This window comes from Nomascus leucogenys, chromosome 1a (assembly GCF_006542625.1).
Source record: "Nomascus leucogenys isolate Asia chromosome 1a, Asia_NLE_v1, whole genome shotgun sequence".
Taxonomy (NCBI): domain Eukaryota; kingdom Metazoa; phylum Chordata; class Mammalia; order Primates; family Hylobatidae; genus Nomascus; species Nomascus leucogenys.
This window is the reverse complement of record NC_044381.1, coordinates 66,397,675-66,415,158: the sequence shown is the minus strand read 5'-3', so window position 1 is coordinate 66,415,158 and position 17,484 is coordinate 66,397,675. Positions and strand designations below refer to the sequence as shown.

The 17,484-nt window shown below is 45.7% G+C and overlaps 3 protein-coding genes across 4 annotated transcripts; 2 read left to right on the top strand and 1 right to left on the bottom strand.

Annotated features, from left to right (window-relative positions):
• Window positions 1-55: 55 nt before the first annotated feature.
• Window positions 56-10,385, top strand: DNAAF2 (dynein axonemal assembly factor 2). Of its 2 annotated transcripts, XM_030810115.1 has the most exons (3): window positions 56-2,121; window positions 7,236-7,379; window positions 9,524-10,385. In XM_030810115.1, exons 1-3 carry the CDS (start codon window positions 235-237, stop codon window positions 10,028-10,030), a joined length of 2,538 nt encoding a protein of 845 aa, XP_030665975.1. In that variant the 5' UTR covers window positions 56-234; the 3' UTR covers window positions 10,031-10,385. The 2 variants fall into 2 exon arrangements, with proteins under 2 accessions (XP_030665975.1, XP_030665976.1); XM_030810116.1 differs by lacking the exon at window positions 7,236-7,379.
• Window positions 10,386-12,371: 1,986 nt separating this feature from the next.
• Window positions 12,372-15,123, bottom strand: MGAT2 (alpha-1,6-mannosyl-glycoprotein 2-beta-N-acetylglucosaminyltransferase). Its single transcript, XM_030810125.1, is given in 2 exon segments — window positions 12,372-13,528; window positions 13,531-15,123. Coding segments are annotated over 2 exon segments (1,338 nt in total). The 5' UTR covers window positions 14,585-15,123; the 3' UTR covers window positions 12,372-13,244.
• A 37-nt stretch (window positions 15,124-15,160) lies between these two features.
• RPL36AL (ribosomal protein L36a like) lies at window positions 15,161-17,137 on the top strand. The gene is made up of 2 exons (XM_003267649.3): window positions 15,161-15,269; window positions 16,685-17,137. The coding sequence occupies exon 2, from the start codon at window positions 16,720-16,722 to the stop codon at window positions 17,038-17,040; it is 321 nt and encodes a 106-aa protein (XP_003267697.1). The 5' UTR covers window positions 15,161-15,269; window positions 16,685-16,719; the 3' UTR covers window positions 17,041-17,137.
• Window positions 17,138-17,484: the final 347 nt, after the last annotated feature.

The window sequence follows — 17,484 nt, the reverse complement described above, 5'->3', positions numbered from 1 at the left end:
GATTACAGGCCTGAGCCACCGCGCCTGGCCTTTTCCACCATGATCTCTACCCCTCCTCCCGAATGTTACTGGTGTAACTATGACAACAAGCACGCGCTGCTCAAGGCTCAATTTTCCAGCCGTTACTGACCTCCACCGCGTCACTGTCCGCTGCCCAGAGACTCTGAGGCGGATCCCCCAGCCCAGTCTCAGATTGATCCCCCTTGGCCCGAGGGCAAGGAGCCACAGGACAGTATGGCCAAAGCGGCGGCCTCCTCATCGCTGGAGGACTTGGACCTAAGCGGAGAGGAGGTCCAGCGACTCACCTCCGCCTTCCAGGACCCGGAGTTCCGGCGAATGTTCTCCCAGTACGCCGAGGAGCTCACCGACCCGCAGAACCGGCGGCGCTACGAGGCGGAGATCACTGCGCTAGAGCGTGAGCGCGGGGTGGAGGTGCGGTTCGTGCACCCGGAGCCGGGCCACGTGCTGCGCACCAGCCTGGACGGAACACGGCGCTGCTTCGTGAACGTCTGCAGCAACGCGCTAGTGGGCGCGCCCAGCAGCCAGCCCGGCTCCGGTGGCGACCGGGGCGCAGCTCCTGGCAGCCACTGGTCCCTGCCCTACAGCCTGGCGCCCGGCCGCGAGTACGCGGGGCGCAGCAGCAGCCGCTACATGGTCTACGACGTGGTCTTCCATCCAGACGCGCTCGCGCTGGCCCGGCGGCACGAGGGCTTCCGCCAAATGCTGGACGCTACGGCCCTGGAGGCCGTCGAGAAGCAGTTCGGCGTGAAGCTGGACCGCAGGAATGCCAAGACCCTGAAGGCGAAGTATAAGGGGACCCCGGAGGCTGCGGTGCTGCGCACGCCCTTGCCCGGGTTCATCCCGGCAAAGCCTGAGAGGGAGCCGAAGGGTCCTCTCCCGGACTTCCCCTACCCTTACCAGTACCCGGCAGCCGCCAGGAACTCTGCAGCCCCCGGGCCCCGGGTGCCCTCCCCTCCGGAAGCGGCCTTGCAGCCCGCCCCCACCGAGCCTCGCTACAGCGTGGTGCAGCGCCACCACGTGGACCTCCAGGATTACCGCTGCTCAAGGGACTCAGCCCCAAGCCCCGTGCCCCATGAGCTGGTGGTCACCATCGAACTGCCGCTGTTGCGCTCGGCCGAGCAGGCGGCGCTGGAGGTCACAGGAAAGCTGCTGTGCCTCGACTCGAAGAAACCCGACTACCGGCTGCGGCTCTCGCTCCCGTACCCAGTGGACGATGGCCGTGGCAAGGCACAATTCAACAAGGCCCGGCGGCAGCTGGTGGTTACGCTGCCAGTGGTGCTGCCGGCCGCACGCCGGGAGCCCGCCGTCGCCGTCGCGGCCGCCGCCGCCGCGCCGGAAGAGTCCGCGGACCGGTCCGGAACTGACGGCCAGGCCTGCGCTTCCGCTCGCGAGGGGGAGACGAGACTCACGGGGAGTCGCGCCGAGGACGGAGGCCGCGATACCTGCGTGGCTGGGGCTGCGGGCTCCGGGGTCACCACCCTGGGCGACCCCGAGGTGGCGCCTCCGCCGGCCGGCGCTGGAGAGGAGCGTGCCCCCAAGCCGGGGGAGCAGGACTTGAGCAGGCACGCGGGGTCACCGCCGGGCAGCGTGGAGGAGCCATCTCCCGGAGGAGAAAACTCACCTGGTGGCGGAGGCTCCCCTTGTTTGTCCCCCCGGGGCCTGGCCTGGCAGTCTTCTGCGGTAAGAGAGAGTGGGCGCGGAGATAGCAGTGTGGAAACGCGCGAGAAGTCGGAGGGCGCAGGCGGCGAGCGCTCAGCCCGCGCCATGGGTGGTCCCGGGACCAAGAGCGGGGAGCCTTTGTGTCCTCCGTTACTGTGTAATCAGGACAAAGAAACCTTGACTCTGCTCATTCAGGTGCCTCGGATCCAGCCGCAAAGTCTTCAAGGAGATTTGAATCCCCTCTGGTACAAATTACGCTTCTCCACACAAGACTTAGTTTATTCCTTCTTTTTGCAATTTGCTCCAGAGAATAAATTGAGTACCACAGAACCTGTGATTAGCGTTTCTTCAAACAATGCAGTGATAGAACTGGCAAAATCTCCAGAGAGCCGTGGACATTGGAGAGAGTGGTATTATGGTGTAAACAACGATTCTTTGGAGGTAACAGTTCTTTCCAGAGTCGTCATATTTGAAATATCCCATCTCACTTTAAAAATTTGCTATTACGGGCCGGGCGCGGTGGCTCACGCCTGTAATCCCAGCATTTTGGGAGGCCGAGGCGGGCGGATCACGAGGTCAGGAGTTCTAGACCAGCCTGGCCAATATGGTGAAATCCTGTCTCTACTAAAAATACAGAAATTAGCCGGGCATGGTAGCGGGCGCCTGTAGTCCTAGCTGCTCGGGAGGCTGAGGCAAGAGAATCGTTTGAACCCGGGAGGCGAAGCTTGCAGTGAGCCAAGATCGCGCCACTGTACTCTAGCCTGGGAGACAGAGCGAGACTCCGTCTCAAAAAAAAAAAAAAAAACAACTTTGAAGTTCTAAAGACTCTTTAAACTCATAAATGAACAATTGGTGGTTTTTGTTAATGTTACATGTAATTTTTTTTAGCTCTTTTAACATAAACGAGAGTTGAGTGCTAAGAAACAACACTAGCTGCACAGATTATATATTAAAAATTAAGTATTAGTTGGCTGGGTGCGGTGGCTCACGCTTGTAATCCCAGCACTTTTTGGGGCCAAGGCGGGTGGAACATCTGAGGTCAGGACTTTGAGACCAGCCTGACCAACATGGCGAAACCCCGTCACTATTAAAAATACAAAAATTAGCTGGGCGTGGTGGCGGGCACCCGTAATCCCAGCTACTTGGGAGGCTGAGGCAGGAGAATCACTTGAACGCAGGAGGTGGAGGTTGCAATGAGCCAAAATCATGCCACTGCACTCCAGCCTGGGCAACAAGAGCGAAACTCTGTATCAAAAAAAAAAAGAAAAAAAAGAAAAATTAAGTATTAGACTTTGGGCTTTAACTTACCAGAAAATTTTACTTTTCCCTGTTGTTTTTCTAGAAATTTGCTAGGAAGTTACATGTGTAATTTTTGAGTTGGGTATCTCTATGAGAAGTGGCTAATTGGAAACCTTCCAAAACTGATAAAATAAATAGCTGGGCTAGCTAAGGTAGTTTGTTAGAATATAAAATATGAAACTGAGTATCTGTTTATGTCATCAGAAGTGGGACATTTAGGAAAGGGCAGTTGTTTTCCTGTAACTGTTTTAGTAAATATGAAAATAACCCACAATGTGGGAAGAAAACTTTGTAGACAAGCAATTAAGAAAATATTCAATAATACATTTTAATCCGATTTTCAAGTATGCTAACATTTTAGAAAATAAACTTGACAAAAATGGGATTAGGGCAACTGTATTTTATATCTTTGAAGCCTGAAATAGATTTGTAATTACTTCACTAATCATCACATTTTTCTACGGCTGATGGAACAACAGCATGTAACTCTTTTGCTTTACTTTGTACTGGACCAGGCTCTCAGTGTTAAATTTTCGGAAAAAAATCATGAGTAGTGGAACATATATAATGATAATATTATATGCATTACATGAAAATAATCATAAAGAGACCGTTTTGTGGCTTTCAAGGTCAGAACTTTACAAATAAATACTAAATATATGTACTGAAGTTTTCAGTGTTCACTGACAATTTTCCTAAATCTTCAGAGCCTATGAGGTCAGTAACTTTTTCAGTTCATTAGTCATTTCATCAGTCATTAGAGTGAGAAGGCAGGTTTATGGAAATCTTCTGGTTGTTTTTTTTTTTTTGAGATGGAGTCTGGCTCTGTCGCCCAGGCTGGAGTGCAGTGGGGTGGCTCACTCACTGCAAGCTCCGCCTCCCAGGTTCATGCCATTCTCCTGCTTCAGCCTCCCGAGTAGCTGGGCCTACAGGCGCCTGCCACCACGCCCGGGTAATTTTTTGTATTTTTAATAGAGATGGGGTTTCACCGTGTTAGCCAGGATGGTCTCGATCTCATGACCTCGTGATGCACCCGCCTTGGCCTCCCAAAGTGCTAGGATTACAGGCGTGAGCCACCATGCCCGGCTGCAAATCTTCTGTGTTTTAATCATAACCATTTCCGTTATATATTCCTTGGGATAACTAAAAATTAAAATATTTGGTGTATTATTTGCAATGAGTCAAAGATGATGTCTTTTTCCAGAGGCATGAACCTTAGAAATGCTTTCGATGGGGATGTTTCTGTAACACTGTGTTATTCTGGATCTTCAAATAATAGCAAAGCCAATTACTCTAAATGTAAAATTTTTCTATTCCCAAGGTTCACTTTTGTTTGGTAGGTTTTCACGATTTTAAATACTGTTTAATGGAAGAGAAATACATAGCCAGGCGTGGCGGCTCACGCCTGTAGTCCTGGCACTTTGGGAGGCTGAGGCAGGCAGATCACGAGGTCAGGAGATTGAAACCACCCTGGCCAACAAGGTGAAACCCCGTCTCTACTAAAAATACAAAAGTTAGCTGGGTGTGGTGGTGCAGTCCCAGCTACTTGGGAGGCTGAGGCAGGAGAATTGCTTGAACCCGGGAGGTGGAGGTTGCAGTGAGCTGAGATCACGCCATTGTACTCCAGCCTGGCGACAGAGCGAGACTCTTTCTCAAAAAAAAAAAAAAAAAAAAAAGAAATATGTTTGTGTGTGTGTGTGTGTGTGTGTGTGTGTGTGTGTGTGTGTGTGCGCGGAGAGAGAGAGAGAGTTTATTTGGGCCAAAATAGAGGACTGCAACCTGGGAGACACATATTCACGTTGCCCTGAGTATATGTTCCCAATATAAGATAACTTGAAACTTGTTTCTTTCTGATATTTTCCACCTATTTGGACCAAATAATGAGCTGTGTTTATTTTGTAATTACAAAATTTGCTTATATAAAACTACAGAGGAAAACATTTTTATTTGGGGCAACAATGAACTGCTTTTATAAATTAAGTAATTTAAAATATGGTTAATATGGTTATTCTCCCCACACCCTAACTATATACCTGTATTTACTTGACATGAACAAACTGCTTTGTGTTTGGGATTCAGGTAAAAGAGTGATTTTTGCATTTCCTAGTAATAGTTTAGAAATCTTTTCATGTCAGCATCTCAAAATCTACCTCATTATTTATTTATGTATTTATTTTTTTGGGAGACAGAGTCTCGCTCTGTGTCACCCAGGCTGGAGTGCAGTGGCGCGATCATGGTTCACTGCAGCCTCAATCTCCCAGACTCAAGTGATCCTCCCACCTTAGCCTCTGGAGTAGCTAGGACCACAGGTGCATGCTACCACTCCTGGCTAATTTTTGTATTTTTTGTAGAGACGGGTTTTGCCATGTTGCCTAGGCTGGTCTCGAACTTCTGGGCTCAAACAATCCACCCGCCTTGGCCTCCTAAAGTGCTGGAATTATAAGCATGCGCCACTGTGCCCAGCCTAATTTTTTTCATAATTTCCTTTTTCTCTGGAGCATAGATTCAAAATGCCCTGAATATATGCTCTCCACTTCATTCTTTTAATAACTATACACTTTGCTAATGTCACGCTGGAGTATCCTAGTGCTTAAAAATATAATACACTTGGCTGGGTGTAGTGGCTCACGCCCGCAATCCCAGCACTTTGGTAGGCCAAGGTAGGAGCACAGCTTGAATCCAGGAGTTGGAGACCAGCCTGGGCAACAAAGTGAGACATGTATCTATAAAAAATGTTAAATTTTTTTTTTTGAGACAGAGTCTCACTCTGTTGCCCAGGCTGGACTCACTGTAATCTCCGTCTTACTGGTTCAAGTGATTGCAGTTTTAGTAGAGACAGGGTTTCACTATGTTGGCCAGGCTGGTCTCGAATTCCTGACCTGAAGTGATCCACCCACCTTGGCCTCCCAAAGTGCTGGAATTACAGGTGTTAGCTGCCACACTGGGCCCCCAAAATGTAAAAATTAGCTGGGCATTATGGCATGCACCTGTAGTCCGGGGTACCCAGGTACTTGGGGGCACAGGTGGGAGGAATGCTTGAGCCAGGGAGGTGAAGGCTGCAGGGGGCTATGAGTGTGCCACTGCATTCCAGCCTGGGCAACAAAGTGCGACCCTGTCTCAAGGCCAAAAAAAAAGGGGGGGGCGCTGGGGGGGGGGGGCTCACGCCTGTAATCCCAGCACTTTGGGAGGCCAAAGCAGGTAGATCACTTGAGTCCATAAGTTTGAGGCCAGCCTGTGCAACATGGCAAAAACCTGTCTCTGCAAAAAAATGCAAAACTTAGCCGAGAGTGGTGGCATGTTCTGTGGTCCCAGCTACTGTGGAGGCTGAGGCGGGAGGATCACTTGAGCCTGGGAGGTCAAGGCTGCAGTGAGCCATGATTATGCCACTGCACTCCAGCCTGGGTGACAGAGCAAGACTGTCTCAAAAACAAAAACAAACAAAAAAACACACCACTTCTTTGAAATAAAATACTGTAATTGGCTCTTACCTGCCCAAGAACTAAGAGGCAACTGGTCACACAAAATTTGAATAGATCTTTTCATGTGTATTTCTTAGCCACCTCATTAGGAAATGTTTTAAAGCTGAATTATATTTTGTATCTGGGATCCCATTTATAGCCCCAGCGATGATGTTATTCTTATGAAATACTAAAAGAGGCCAGCTTTGATTGCTCACCCCTGTAATCCCAGCCCTTTGGGAGGCCAGGGCAGGTGGATAGCTTGAGGTCAGGAGTTCAAGACCAGCCTGGCCAACGTGATAAAACCCCATCTCTACCAAAAATACAAAAATTAGCCCGGCATGGTGGCAGTCGCCTGTAATCCCAGCTACTCGGTAGTCTGGGGCAAGAGAATTGCTTGAACCTGGGAGGCAGAGGTTGCAGTGAGCCGAGATTGTACCACTGCACTCTAGCATGGGCAACAGAGTGAGACTGTGTCTCAAAACAACAACAAAAGGAACAAAAAAAGAAAGAAAAGAAATACTAAAAGGTCAGATTTAATAGACAGAAAAAGTACCAAGACCTCTTTCTTTTAGGTTCTTTTTCTATACATTTATGTTTGTTCTCAGTACAACTCTTATTGCTCCATACAATACCAAACTTAAATTTTTCCAAGACAGCTCATAGGAATAACATTAAAATAAACATTTTAAAAAGTGTAACCCTGAACAATGTGAGAATTTTTGTGAGCTGCTTTGAGATACAACTGTTGTCAAGTGTGACTTATAAGGCAGAATATTTCTTCCCTTTTTATTTTAGGAAAGGTTATTTGTCAATGAAGAAAATGTTAATGAGTTTCTTGAAGAGGTCCTGAGCTCTCCATTCAAACAGTCTATGTCCTTAACCCCACCATTAATTGAAGTTCTTCAAGTTACTGATAATAAGATTGAAATTAATGCAAAGGTAAGGAAGTTGGTGGGCTCTATAGAGGGTAATGAAGCACAGAGTTAAAACCTAACAAATTATTGATTTCTTAATGTCATAACTTTAAACAAAATTTACATAATGGTTGGGCAGAGTGATGTTAAGAGAAGAAAAGTCTTTTTTTTTTTTTTTTTTTTTTTTGAGATGGAGTCTTGCTCTGTCACCCAGGCTGAAGTGCAGTAGCGCAGTCTTGTCTCACTGCAACCTCTGCCTCCTGGGTTCAAGCGATTCTCCTGCCTCAGCCTCCCAAGTAGCTGGGACTACAAGAGCACGCCACCATGTCCGGCTAATTTTTTGTATTTTTAGTAGAGATTGGGTGTCACCGTGTTAGCCAGGATGGTCTCGATCTCCTGACCTCATGATCCACCCACCTTGGCCTCCCAAAGTGCTAGGATTATGGGCATGAGCCACTGCGCCTAGCCAAGAAAAGCCTTTTGTCTGTGTATTTATTATGTGCTAAACACTTTGCTATTCATATTCACATTATCTCATTTAATCCCAAAATAACCCTACAATGAGGAACAAAGAGAAACTAACACTTAGGAAGTTTGAGTATTAGTCCAGGGACATACAATCTTTTTTGACTCTCAGACCATGGGGACTATGTTATACAATTTGTACGTTCTAATTCAGTCTTAAGTTTGGTCATTTTTATAGTCTTCAGTATTGAAGATGCAAATGATTTAGTAACTACCACAATCGACAGAAATACGTATTAGAAGGGCGGCTCTGAAAAATTAGAGGAATTCAGGAAAATTCAAGAAATTCAATGTGCTTATAACTGTTAAATAGTTTTGTAGACCATGTTGAAAAGTATGGATTATTGTTGTGAAAGGATATAATCAGGATATTAGTGCCAGGTTTACATTGTTAAAAAATGACTGGCAGTAGGCTGGGTGCAGTGGCTCACACCTGTAATCCCAGCACTTTGGGAGGCCGAGGTGGGCGGATCACCTGAGGTCAGGAGTTCGAGACTAGCCTGGCCAATATAATGAAACCCCGTCTGTACTAAAAATATAAAAATTAGCCAGGCGTGATGGTGGGCACCTGTAATCTCAGCTACTTGGGAGGCTGAAGCAGGAGAATCGCTTGAATCTGGGAGGCAAAGTTTGCAGTAAGCCAAGATCGCGCCACTGCACTCCAGCCTGGGCGACAGAGCCAGACTCAATCTCAAAAAAAAAAAAAAAAAAAGACTGGCAGCAGACTAGTCATGATGGCTCATACCTGTAATCCCAGCAGTTTGTGGATCATTTGAGGTCAGGAGTTCGACACCAGACTGGGCAACATGGTGAAACCCTGTCTCTACAAAAAATACAAAAATTAGCCGGGGGTGGTGCTGCCTGTAATCCCTCTATTGGAGGCTGAGGCAGAATTGTTTGAACTGGAGGGGGGGGGGGGGGGGGGGGGGGGCGGAGATGGGTATCCGCAGGTGGATCTGAGGCGGGCAACATGGTGAAACCCTGTCTCTACTAAAAATACAAAAATTAGCCGGGCGTGGTGGTGCCTGCCTGTAATCCCCTCTACTTGGGAGGCTGAGGCAGAATTGTTTGAACCTGGAGGCAGAGGTTGCAGTGAGCTGAGACTGTGCCAGCCTGGGCGACAGAGCAAGACTGTATCTCAAAAAAAAAAAAAAAGTCATCCTTCAAATGCTGCCTGTCTTTTTTTTTTTCCTTCTTTCTTTTTTTGACAGGGTCTCACCCTGTCACCCAGGCTGGAGTACAGTGGCACTATCTCAGCCCAGTGTAACCTCCACCTCCTGGGTTCAAGTGATTCTCCTGCCTCAGCCTCTCAAGTAGAGGGAATTATCAGGTGTGCACCACCACACCCGGCTAATTTTTGTGTTTTTCATAGAGATGGGGTTTCACCATGTTGGCCAGGCTGGTCTCGAACTCCTGACCTCAAGTAATCTGCCCGCCTTGGCATCCCAAAGTGCTGGGGTTCCAGGCATGAGCCACTGTGCCCAGCCTGGAGGATGAATTTTGACAGGGAAGCCTGGAAGTATACCTGCAGGTTTGTAAGGGCTATTACCTCACAACTGTTAAAAATTTTATTTCCAGAGGGTAGTACAATTTAATTTTGTATTATTTAAAATAATTATTAATTTGCTGTTTCTCTTGACACAGTTGCAAGAATGTAGTAACTCTGATCACCTACAAGGAAAGGAGGAAAGAGTAAATGAAGAAAGTCATCTAACTGAAAAGGAATATATAGAACATTGTAACACCTCTACAACTGATTCTGATTCATCTATAGCAGTTAAAGCACTACAAATAGATAGCTTTGGTTCAGTTACGTGCTTTCAACAAGAGTCTCTTGATGTTTCTCAAATGATACTTGGAAAATCTCAGCAACCTGAGTCAAAAATGCAATCTGAATTTATAAAAGAAAAAAGTGCTACTTGTTCAAATGAGGAAAAAGATAACTTAAACGAGTCAGTAATAACTGAAGAGAAAGAAACAGATGGAGATCACCTATCTTCATTACTGAACAAAACTACAGTTCACAATATACCTGGATTTGACAGCATAAAAGAAACCAATATGCAGGATGGTAGTGTGCAGGTCATTAAAGATCATGTGACCAATTGTGCATTCAGTTTTCAGAATTCTTTGCTATATGATTTGGATTAATTCTATATAATTTTGGACTTTTAAATATTAAGGTTAAAAAATGCCTGTATCTAAAATTGATTCTGTTAACTGTTGTCTTAAAACTAAAGGTATTAAAGTATAAAATTAAAATTTGCAATTTTTAAAAAAAAATTGTAATTTTTATTCTCATGGGGGAAATTGGAGATAATTTTTTTTTTTTGCCTCTGGAGTTTAAAGTTTCCTTGTGGAGATAAGTTTTGTGATTCCTGTAATGGATGTGTATGTTTTCTATTTGAGAGTTAAAACATTTAGTTTTAATACAACCTATGTGTATATACTTCTGTGTGAAATTTTGCTTTGTCATTACTTTAATAAAATTTCAAAATAAATACTAAGTTGTGTTTGTCACACAAAGTAATTCTCAAGAATGCAATTAACTGGAATTATGAGTACATGTGTGAGGGGTAGAATTTCAAAACTGTTTCTCAGTCTCACTAAGTAGGACATATTTAAGCTTGAAATAGAGCTTAGAGGGGAAAGAACTTTACTAACCAATATTAATCTAAAGAATTACGATACAAATTCACAAGATAAAATGTATTTTTCATCAACTATATTTTACTTTGTCACACAAACTATATATATTTTTGTCACAAAGTATAATAGATTTAGTTATTTAGTAATGATTTTCAAAATTCAATTGTGAAGTATTTCTTAGAAGTTATTGAAATATTAAAACATCTTGTGGTTTTATAGAAATTAAACAGTAAAACTGGAAGTTTTAAAATCTGGCAATTTGCTCTGATAGGAAAATTGCTTTCATTACATTATTACACACACACACACACACACACAAAAAGCCAGTGTTTCCTAATCACTCTTTTTTTTGTTTTTTTTTTTTGAGACAGAGTCTTGCTCTGTCGCCCAGGCTGGAGTGCAGTGGCGCAATCTCGGCTCACTGCAACTTCCGCCTCCCGGGTTCACGCCATTCTCCTGCCTCAGCCTCTCCGAGTAGCTGGGACTACAGGCGCCCGCCACCACGCCTGGCTAATTTTTTGTATTTTTAGTAGAGACGGGGTTTCACCGTGGTCTCGATCTCCTGACCTCGTGATCCGCCCGCCTCGGCCTCCCAAAGTGCTGGGATTACAAGCGTGAGCCACCGCGCCCAGCCAATCACTTTTTTTTTTAAGAGATGGGTCTTGCTATGTTGTCCAGACTGGATTCAAACTCCTAGGCTCAAGTGATCCTCTCATTTCAGCCTCCTGCATAATCGATTTCCTTTATAACACCTAAAATGTGAGGCAAAGAGAAGATCCTAAGAGGTTTTTTTCTTACAAAAAATTTTAGGGCAGCCAAAGAAAATGAAAGGAAGGAAATGCAGAAAGGGAAATATCTGTTGATCTAATCACTAACCCCAAAGCCAGGAGCTGATCTATTTGTTTCAAAAACAGCTACTACTTCAGACTCTGGCCTTCTTAGCTCAGTCCTGGAAATAACCTAATTTTTTTAGTTCTTTGAACTAGTGATGTCAGGTCAGAGTACCAGAAATAGGTACAAAGCCTCCTGATTCACCCTTATTTATAACGCCCAGATAAAATCTTGCACCAGATTGGGCTGTGAGGGTAAGTCTAAAGCTAGCTTGTAAAGCAAGAGAACTATTTGCCTCACCTTAGATAAGCATATGTGCTCTTAAACTACTATGAATCTTAAATTGATGCAATAATTTTGAGACTGCCACTTAATAGTTATAACTTTTTTTTTTTTTTCTTGAGATGGAGCCTTGCTCTGTTGCTCAGGCTGGAGTGCAGTGGCATGCTCTAGGCTCACTGCAACCTCTGCCTCCGAGACTCAAAGGATCCTCCCACCTCAGCCTCTCAAGTAGCTGGGACTACAGATGCACCACTACACTCGGCTAATTTTTTTGTATTTTTGGTAGAGATGGGTTTTCGCATGTTGCCCAGGCTGGTCTCAAACTCCTGAGTTCAAGCAATCTGCCTGCCTCAACCTCCCAGAGTGCTGGGATTACAGACATGAACCACCACACCTGGCCCCTAATATCTTTACACAGAAATTAGTCTTTTATGAGAAATTTTTGGTTGAATGCAATTACAAATTAAGGGAAACTTCCATAAATGTCTACATTAAATATGGAGCAAAATTTAAGCCTGTTTCCTATAATTTTCTGTATCTGTCCTTTTAAAAAGTATGATTTAAATTAAAGCTGGCACTAGAAAGTATTTCACTTTGGCATGACTGAACTTTGTATCATTTCTGGCTTTCAAAAACAATTCAGGCTGTATTTCCCTTACACAGCAACTTTTTATCGTTCATTTTCAATGCCTGGGTAATTTGAAAGCCAAACAGTTTATTGCACAGGGAATGCATTGTCATAAACTGGGTTTTATTTCAAACTCAATTATACAATGTAGCAATAGTAAATATTAAAATGTAATGCTAACTCAAAACTTGTAGAATGCCTTCACTGAATTTTGGTATAACGAGTAAACAAAACTTATTCTGCAAAAGGATTAGGAATCTTTTTATGCAAAAATGAGTATTTTATTTCGTCAGCACTAAAAGAAAAAAAAAAACAAAACCACTGTATTTCTACATTGAGGTGAAAACGATGTTTAAACTTTCTTATTAATCAAATACATTCCAAAAGAAAGTGTGTTCTATGAAGGTTCCAAAACACACTCAAAACACAATAGTACAGGAATCTAATACTGAAAATGACTGTTCTGACAGGGTGTTTAACAAACATAACTTTTTAATTATTAAACCCGTGAAGCAATCCCTTCCTAATAAGTGTGTCAAGAGAGTGAAACTGGGTTTGTTCCATTAATACCCTAACAATTTCATCGTAATACTTTTTACTGCTATGACAGTTTTAAATAAATTTTGCTGCACTTAAAATAGGTTTTGAAAGTGGAAAAGTGTACAAAGTTTCAGATAAAAAGATTAATAGATGCAATTTAAATAAAATTTCCCCTCTTCTCTCAATCAACAATAATCAGTTTTAGCAGATACAGATTGAGCTTTAAAACCCTACTCCTAAAATGAAACCTTCAGTTTTAAATCTTAATCAGATATAACTGGAAAAGATTACTATGTATTTGGACACCTTTTACAAGATTTTGTTTTTGTATTAAAGCAGAAACCAGTTCCTAAACTCTTTTATTCAATTGTATGTCCTGTTTGGACAAATATCAAAAATAGAAGACTGTCACTTTTGCTTTTGTAATTGTGATTTTCACTGCAGTCTTCTGTAACTTTTACAGAGTTCATGGTCCCTAATATCTCCCCACCCTCCATTTTTTCTAGGTGGGGAAATGGCTACCATAGTAAACTTCTCACTGATAGTTAGAGTTTCTGGAAACATGTATTGTTTGTTATTATTTAAGAGTGACTCAATTTGGGCACTCTGAGTGGATGGTCTACAGGTTTTCTTGTGATGCATACCACAGTCTCCAGCATGAAAAATCCTAGGAACTTGAGGAACCAGCACTTTCCAGAATTTTGGAAGACAAGATACAAGTATTGAAGAGTCCAGTCCCAGTTATAATCATCATAAGTACAGAAAGTGTCTGTGCACTCGATCAGCTTCTGATAGGCATTCCGGGTCAAGGCTAGACCCATATTGTGCTCTGTGGATTTCCAAGTTTTCACATCTACCTTGTCAGCCATGCCATAGAAACTGCGACTGGCAGTATAGGTCCCCAGGGAGAGAACATCACATTCAGGGCACTCTTGCTGCTTCAGTTTCCACATTTTTTTGAAGACATGGTAAAAGTCTGGGGCTAAGTAGTGATCCTCTTCTAGGAAAAGTATAAGGCCAGCATAATCTCGAAGAATTTTTACTCTTTCCCACACAAAATGCAGCTTCCACCACCAGTGATGTTTGGTCTGGGAGAATTTGGCCTCTCTATAATGGCCGAAGGAGTCGGGATACTCAGCATTGATGCACCCCAATTTCAAAGCGGCATTCTTCGGCAGGTCTCTGGGACAATCTCTAGGGTCACTGCCTGGAAACTCGTTAGGGTACAACTGAATGCTGAAAGGAAAGAACACCTGCAGAACCGGACAGAAATTCACCCCGGCGATCAGCTGATTGATCTCAGTCGACCAGAAGTCATGGCTAAAGATGACGAGGACGTTGTCAATTCCTTGGGCTTTTCGAAGTGAGTCCAGCAGCAGTCTGAGGTATTCGGGCCGGTTATGCACCTGGACCACCAGCACCAGCTCCCGGGGGGCCCAGGTGCCAGCCTTATCTGCATTCCTCAGCGTCTGATCAAAGTTCAGCTGGTACACCAGGGACCGGTACCGCAGCGTCAGGTTGTCCGCCTCGGGCTGGGGGGCCGCCGGGACCAGGGGAGCCGCCGACTCGTTGGAGACCCTGCGGATGCCCACAGCCACAGAGGGGTGGTCCCCGCCACGGCCGCCGGCACCCCGCGCGGGTTCGGCGTCCAGCAACGGCGGGGCAAGGGCCTCGTTCTTCCTTTGTCGCCCATTGCTGCTCCAGAGGACGAAGCCGCAGGCGGCCACCACAAGCGTCAGGATTAGCACCTTCCGTTTGTAGATGCGGAACCTCATGGTCTCCAGGGCCGGGAGCGCGGGCGGGCGGCCGGGCGCGGAAAGGAGTAGCTGCTTCTGCACGGAAGGGGCGGGCGGGCGGCGGCCGTCGCCTTGGCCTGTCACGGTCGGAACTGGCCCCCGCGGCTGCCCTCGCTAACTCATCCCGGGCCCCGGGGGTCCTGGGGCCCGAGACCTCTCAGCTACCCCGCGCCGCCTGCGCTCCACACATCCTCGCCTGGCAGCTACAGCTCGAGCATCAGCGCCGCCGCTAGGAGCCGCGGCTCGGCTACATCTCCGTCGTCTCCATTCAGCACCACAGGTCCCGGAAGAAGCCCAGCCGCGGTCCCACCGCACCCTAGCTTCGTTACCTGCGCCTCCAGCGGCCCTGCGTCCTCTGCGCTCTCATCGTTACAGAGGCCAGGACCGAGCGAAGCGGCCTCCCCCGACTCCGACGGGGACCGTTATGACAACCCGCAACTTGCCCGCGGCACACCGCGGCCCTCCGGCCCACACCCCTCCGGCCCGCCCCTTAGACCGTTGGTTGGTGCTTTCTAGACGCAACTGAAGGCGCCTGGCCGCCGTGGCCGGCTGCCTATTGGTTCGCAGTACTGTCGCTCAGGTGTAGTTCCCACTTCCGCCTCCTTCTTCCCTTTCCTGTTTGGCTAGAGCTGCGAAAGGCGAGGGTGTCGGACTTCGTTTCTCGGTAAGCTAAGAACGAGGCTGTAGCGGTTCCAATAGGAGCCTCCCTTGCTCAGAATCCTGGGTAGGACTAGGCCTTCTTAGGAAAGGGAAGGCGAGACCCACGGCCCTTGCCGGCCTTAGTTCGAGAGCAGGCTTCTCCCTTCAGGAAAAGGTCTCAGGTATGGCGGCTGTAGGATCGCGAGGCGCGCCGGCTTGCGAAGGACACGTCAGCCCTGGAGGCTGCTGACGGGTGACTGTGCTTCGGCGGGTAAAAGTGATACCACGCTGATGTGGTTCTCGGAGAAGGAACGGGGCGGGTCGTAACCGTAGCTACAACGTCGCGCACTGCCCCAGCCATTCTCTAGAGCTGGAAAATGGAGGAGGATGTGTGGGGGGAAGGGAGTCAAAGAAACTCTGGTCCTTAACTTTTTTTTCTGCGGAAGAAAATTAGATGAACCGCGCTTTTCTTTTGGGGCAGTCACAATAAATTAAACCCATTTCGTACAGAAAACTGACTGTATTGGGCCTCCTAAAGCTGCTGTTGTCGGTTTTCGTGAGTCTTGTTCTATATGAGAAAAGAAAAATGGCTCGGAGCATTGTGAGTTATTTGAGATGTGCAAAATTTGCTGGGCCAAGAGAGACAGCGGTATGGGACTTTAGACGCCTCCCCCACTTAATGCCTGGCATTTTATTCCTGACTAGCTGCTTCACCCATTCTGTCCGCGTTCCTGGAATTTGTCATAAAAAGAATGATGTATAGCCAATCAATCGCGTGTGTTATTTTAATGTAAATTCTTGGTAAAAAATTTAGGAACTGCCGTTTTTTCCTCTAAAAACCCACTTGCAACTGCTGCTATTCAGGGCATTTTGAATCTGTGCTGTGGGTTGCAATCCTCAAACTTGGCCCAAATAAACACTACTTATATGAATTTTGCCTCAGTTCTTTTTTTTTTTTTTTTTTTGAGACTGAATTTCGTTCTTGTTGCCCAGGCTGGAGTGCAATGGTGCGATCTCGGCTCACGGCAACCTCCGCCGCCCAAGCGATTGTCCTTACAGGTATGCACCACCACACCAGGCTAATTTTGTATTTTTAGTAGAGACGGGGTTTCTCCATGTTGGTCAGGCTGGTCTCGAACTCCCGACCTCAGGTGATCCGCCCTTCTCGGCCTCCCAAAGTGCTGGGATTACAAGCATGAGCCACCGTGCCCGGCCTTGCCTCAGTTCTTTAGGTCGACAAATTAGTCTTCCAGTAATTTAAACGAAGTGTTTCAAAAAGGTGTGTACTTGTACGTGCGTTTATTCATGTGGAAAATGAGTACGTGGTGGATTTTTATATTACTCATTTATGTGTACGGTTTTCCTGTATATGTTTGTTTAGCACTTTCACTTTTCGGAATGTTTAATGTCTGCTATCTTATTTTAAATATTTTACTACAGTTTTCATCATATAGACAAAACAGCCCTGTGCAAAGATGGTCAACGTACCTAAAACCCGAAGAACCTTCTGTAAGAAGTGTGGCAAGCATCAGCCTCACAAAGTGACACAGTATAAGAAGGGCAAGGATTCTTTGTATGCCCAGGGAAGGAGGCGCTATGATCGGAAGCAGAGTGGCTATGGTGGGCAGACAAAGCCAATTTTCCGGAAGAAGGCTAAGACCACAAAGAAGATTGTGCTAAGGCTGGAATGTGTTGAGCCTAACTGCAGATCCAAGAGAATGCTGGCCATTAAGAGGTGCAAGCATTTTGAACTGGGAGGAGATAAGAAGAGAAAGGGCCAAGTGATCCAGTTCTAAACTTTGGGATATTTTTCTTCTAATTTTGAAGAGAAAATGGTGAAGCCATAGAAAAATTACCTGAGGGAAAATAAATACAGTGATATTCTTACGCAAACCTTTTGTGGTTTTTACTTATAAATAGAATTCCATGTTTAGTGTAGTCCCACCTGAAAGTTTACTAACAAGTTTATATATATATGAAGGGAAAATACTACTTTACTACTTTTTGTTTTCTGGTCAATTTCAAATGTTGAATGAATTCATAAACATTGAGCAGCTTAGAAGGATCTTTAAGATTTTGCAAGAGAAGAAACAAGATATGCTAGGCTTGTGTATAGCAGGCTGGGTTGGGCAAAGGATGGAAGTTGGGGGATAGTAAGAGCTGACTGCAAATATTCTGCCACTGGCCAGGTAATGTGTTTCCTGTTACACTAGTCAGATTTAGTACTCAACAGCCACATG

Excerpts from the sequence above, each read along its gene's own strand:
- DNAAF2 (XM_030810115.1), top strand. The coding sequence starts at position 235 with ATGGCCAAAGCGGCGGCCTCCTCATCGCTGGAGGACTTGGACCTAAGC. Across the intron at positions 2,122-7,235 it reads TAAACAACGATTCTTTGGAG|GAAAGGTTATTTGTCAATGA; the intron begins GTAACAGTTCTT and ends TTTTTATTTTAG. Across the intron at positions 7,380-9,523 it reads AGATTGAAATTAATGCAAAG|TTGCAAGAATGTAGTAACTC; the intron begins GTAAGGAAGTTG and ends CTCTTGACACAG.
- RPL36AL (XM_003267649.3), top strand. The coding sequence starts at position 16,720 with ATGGTCAACGTACCTAAAACCCGAAGAACCTTCTGTAAGAAGTGTGGC.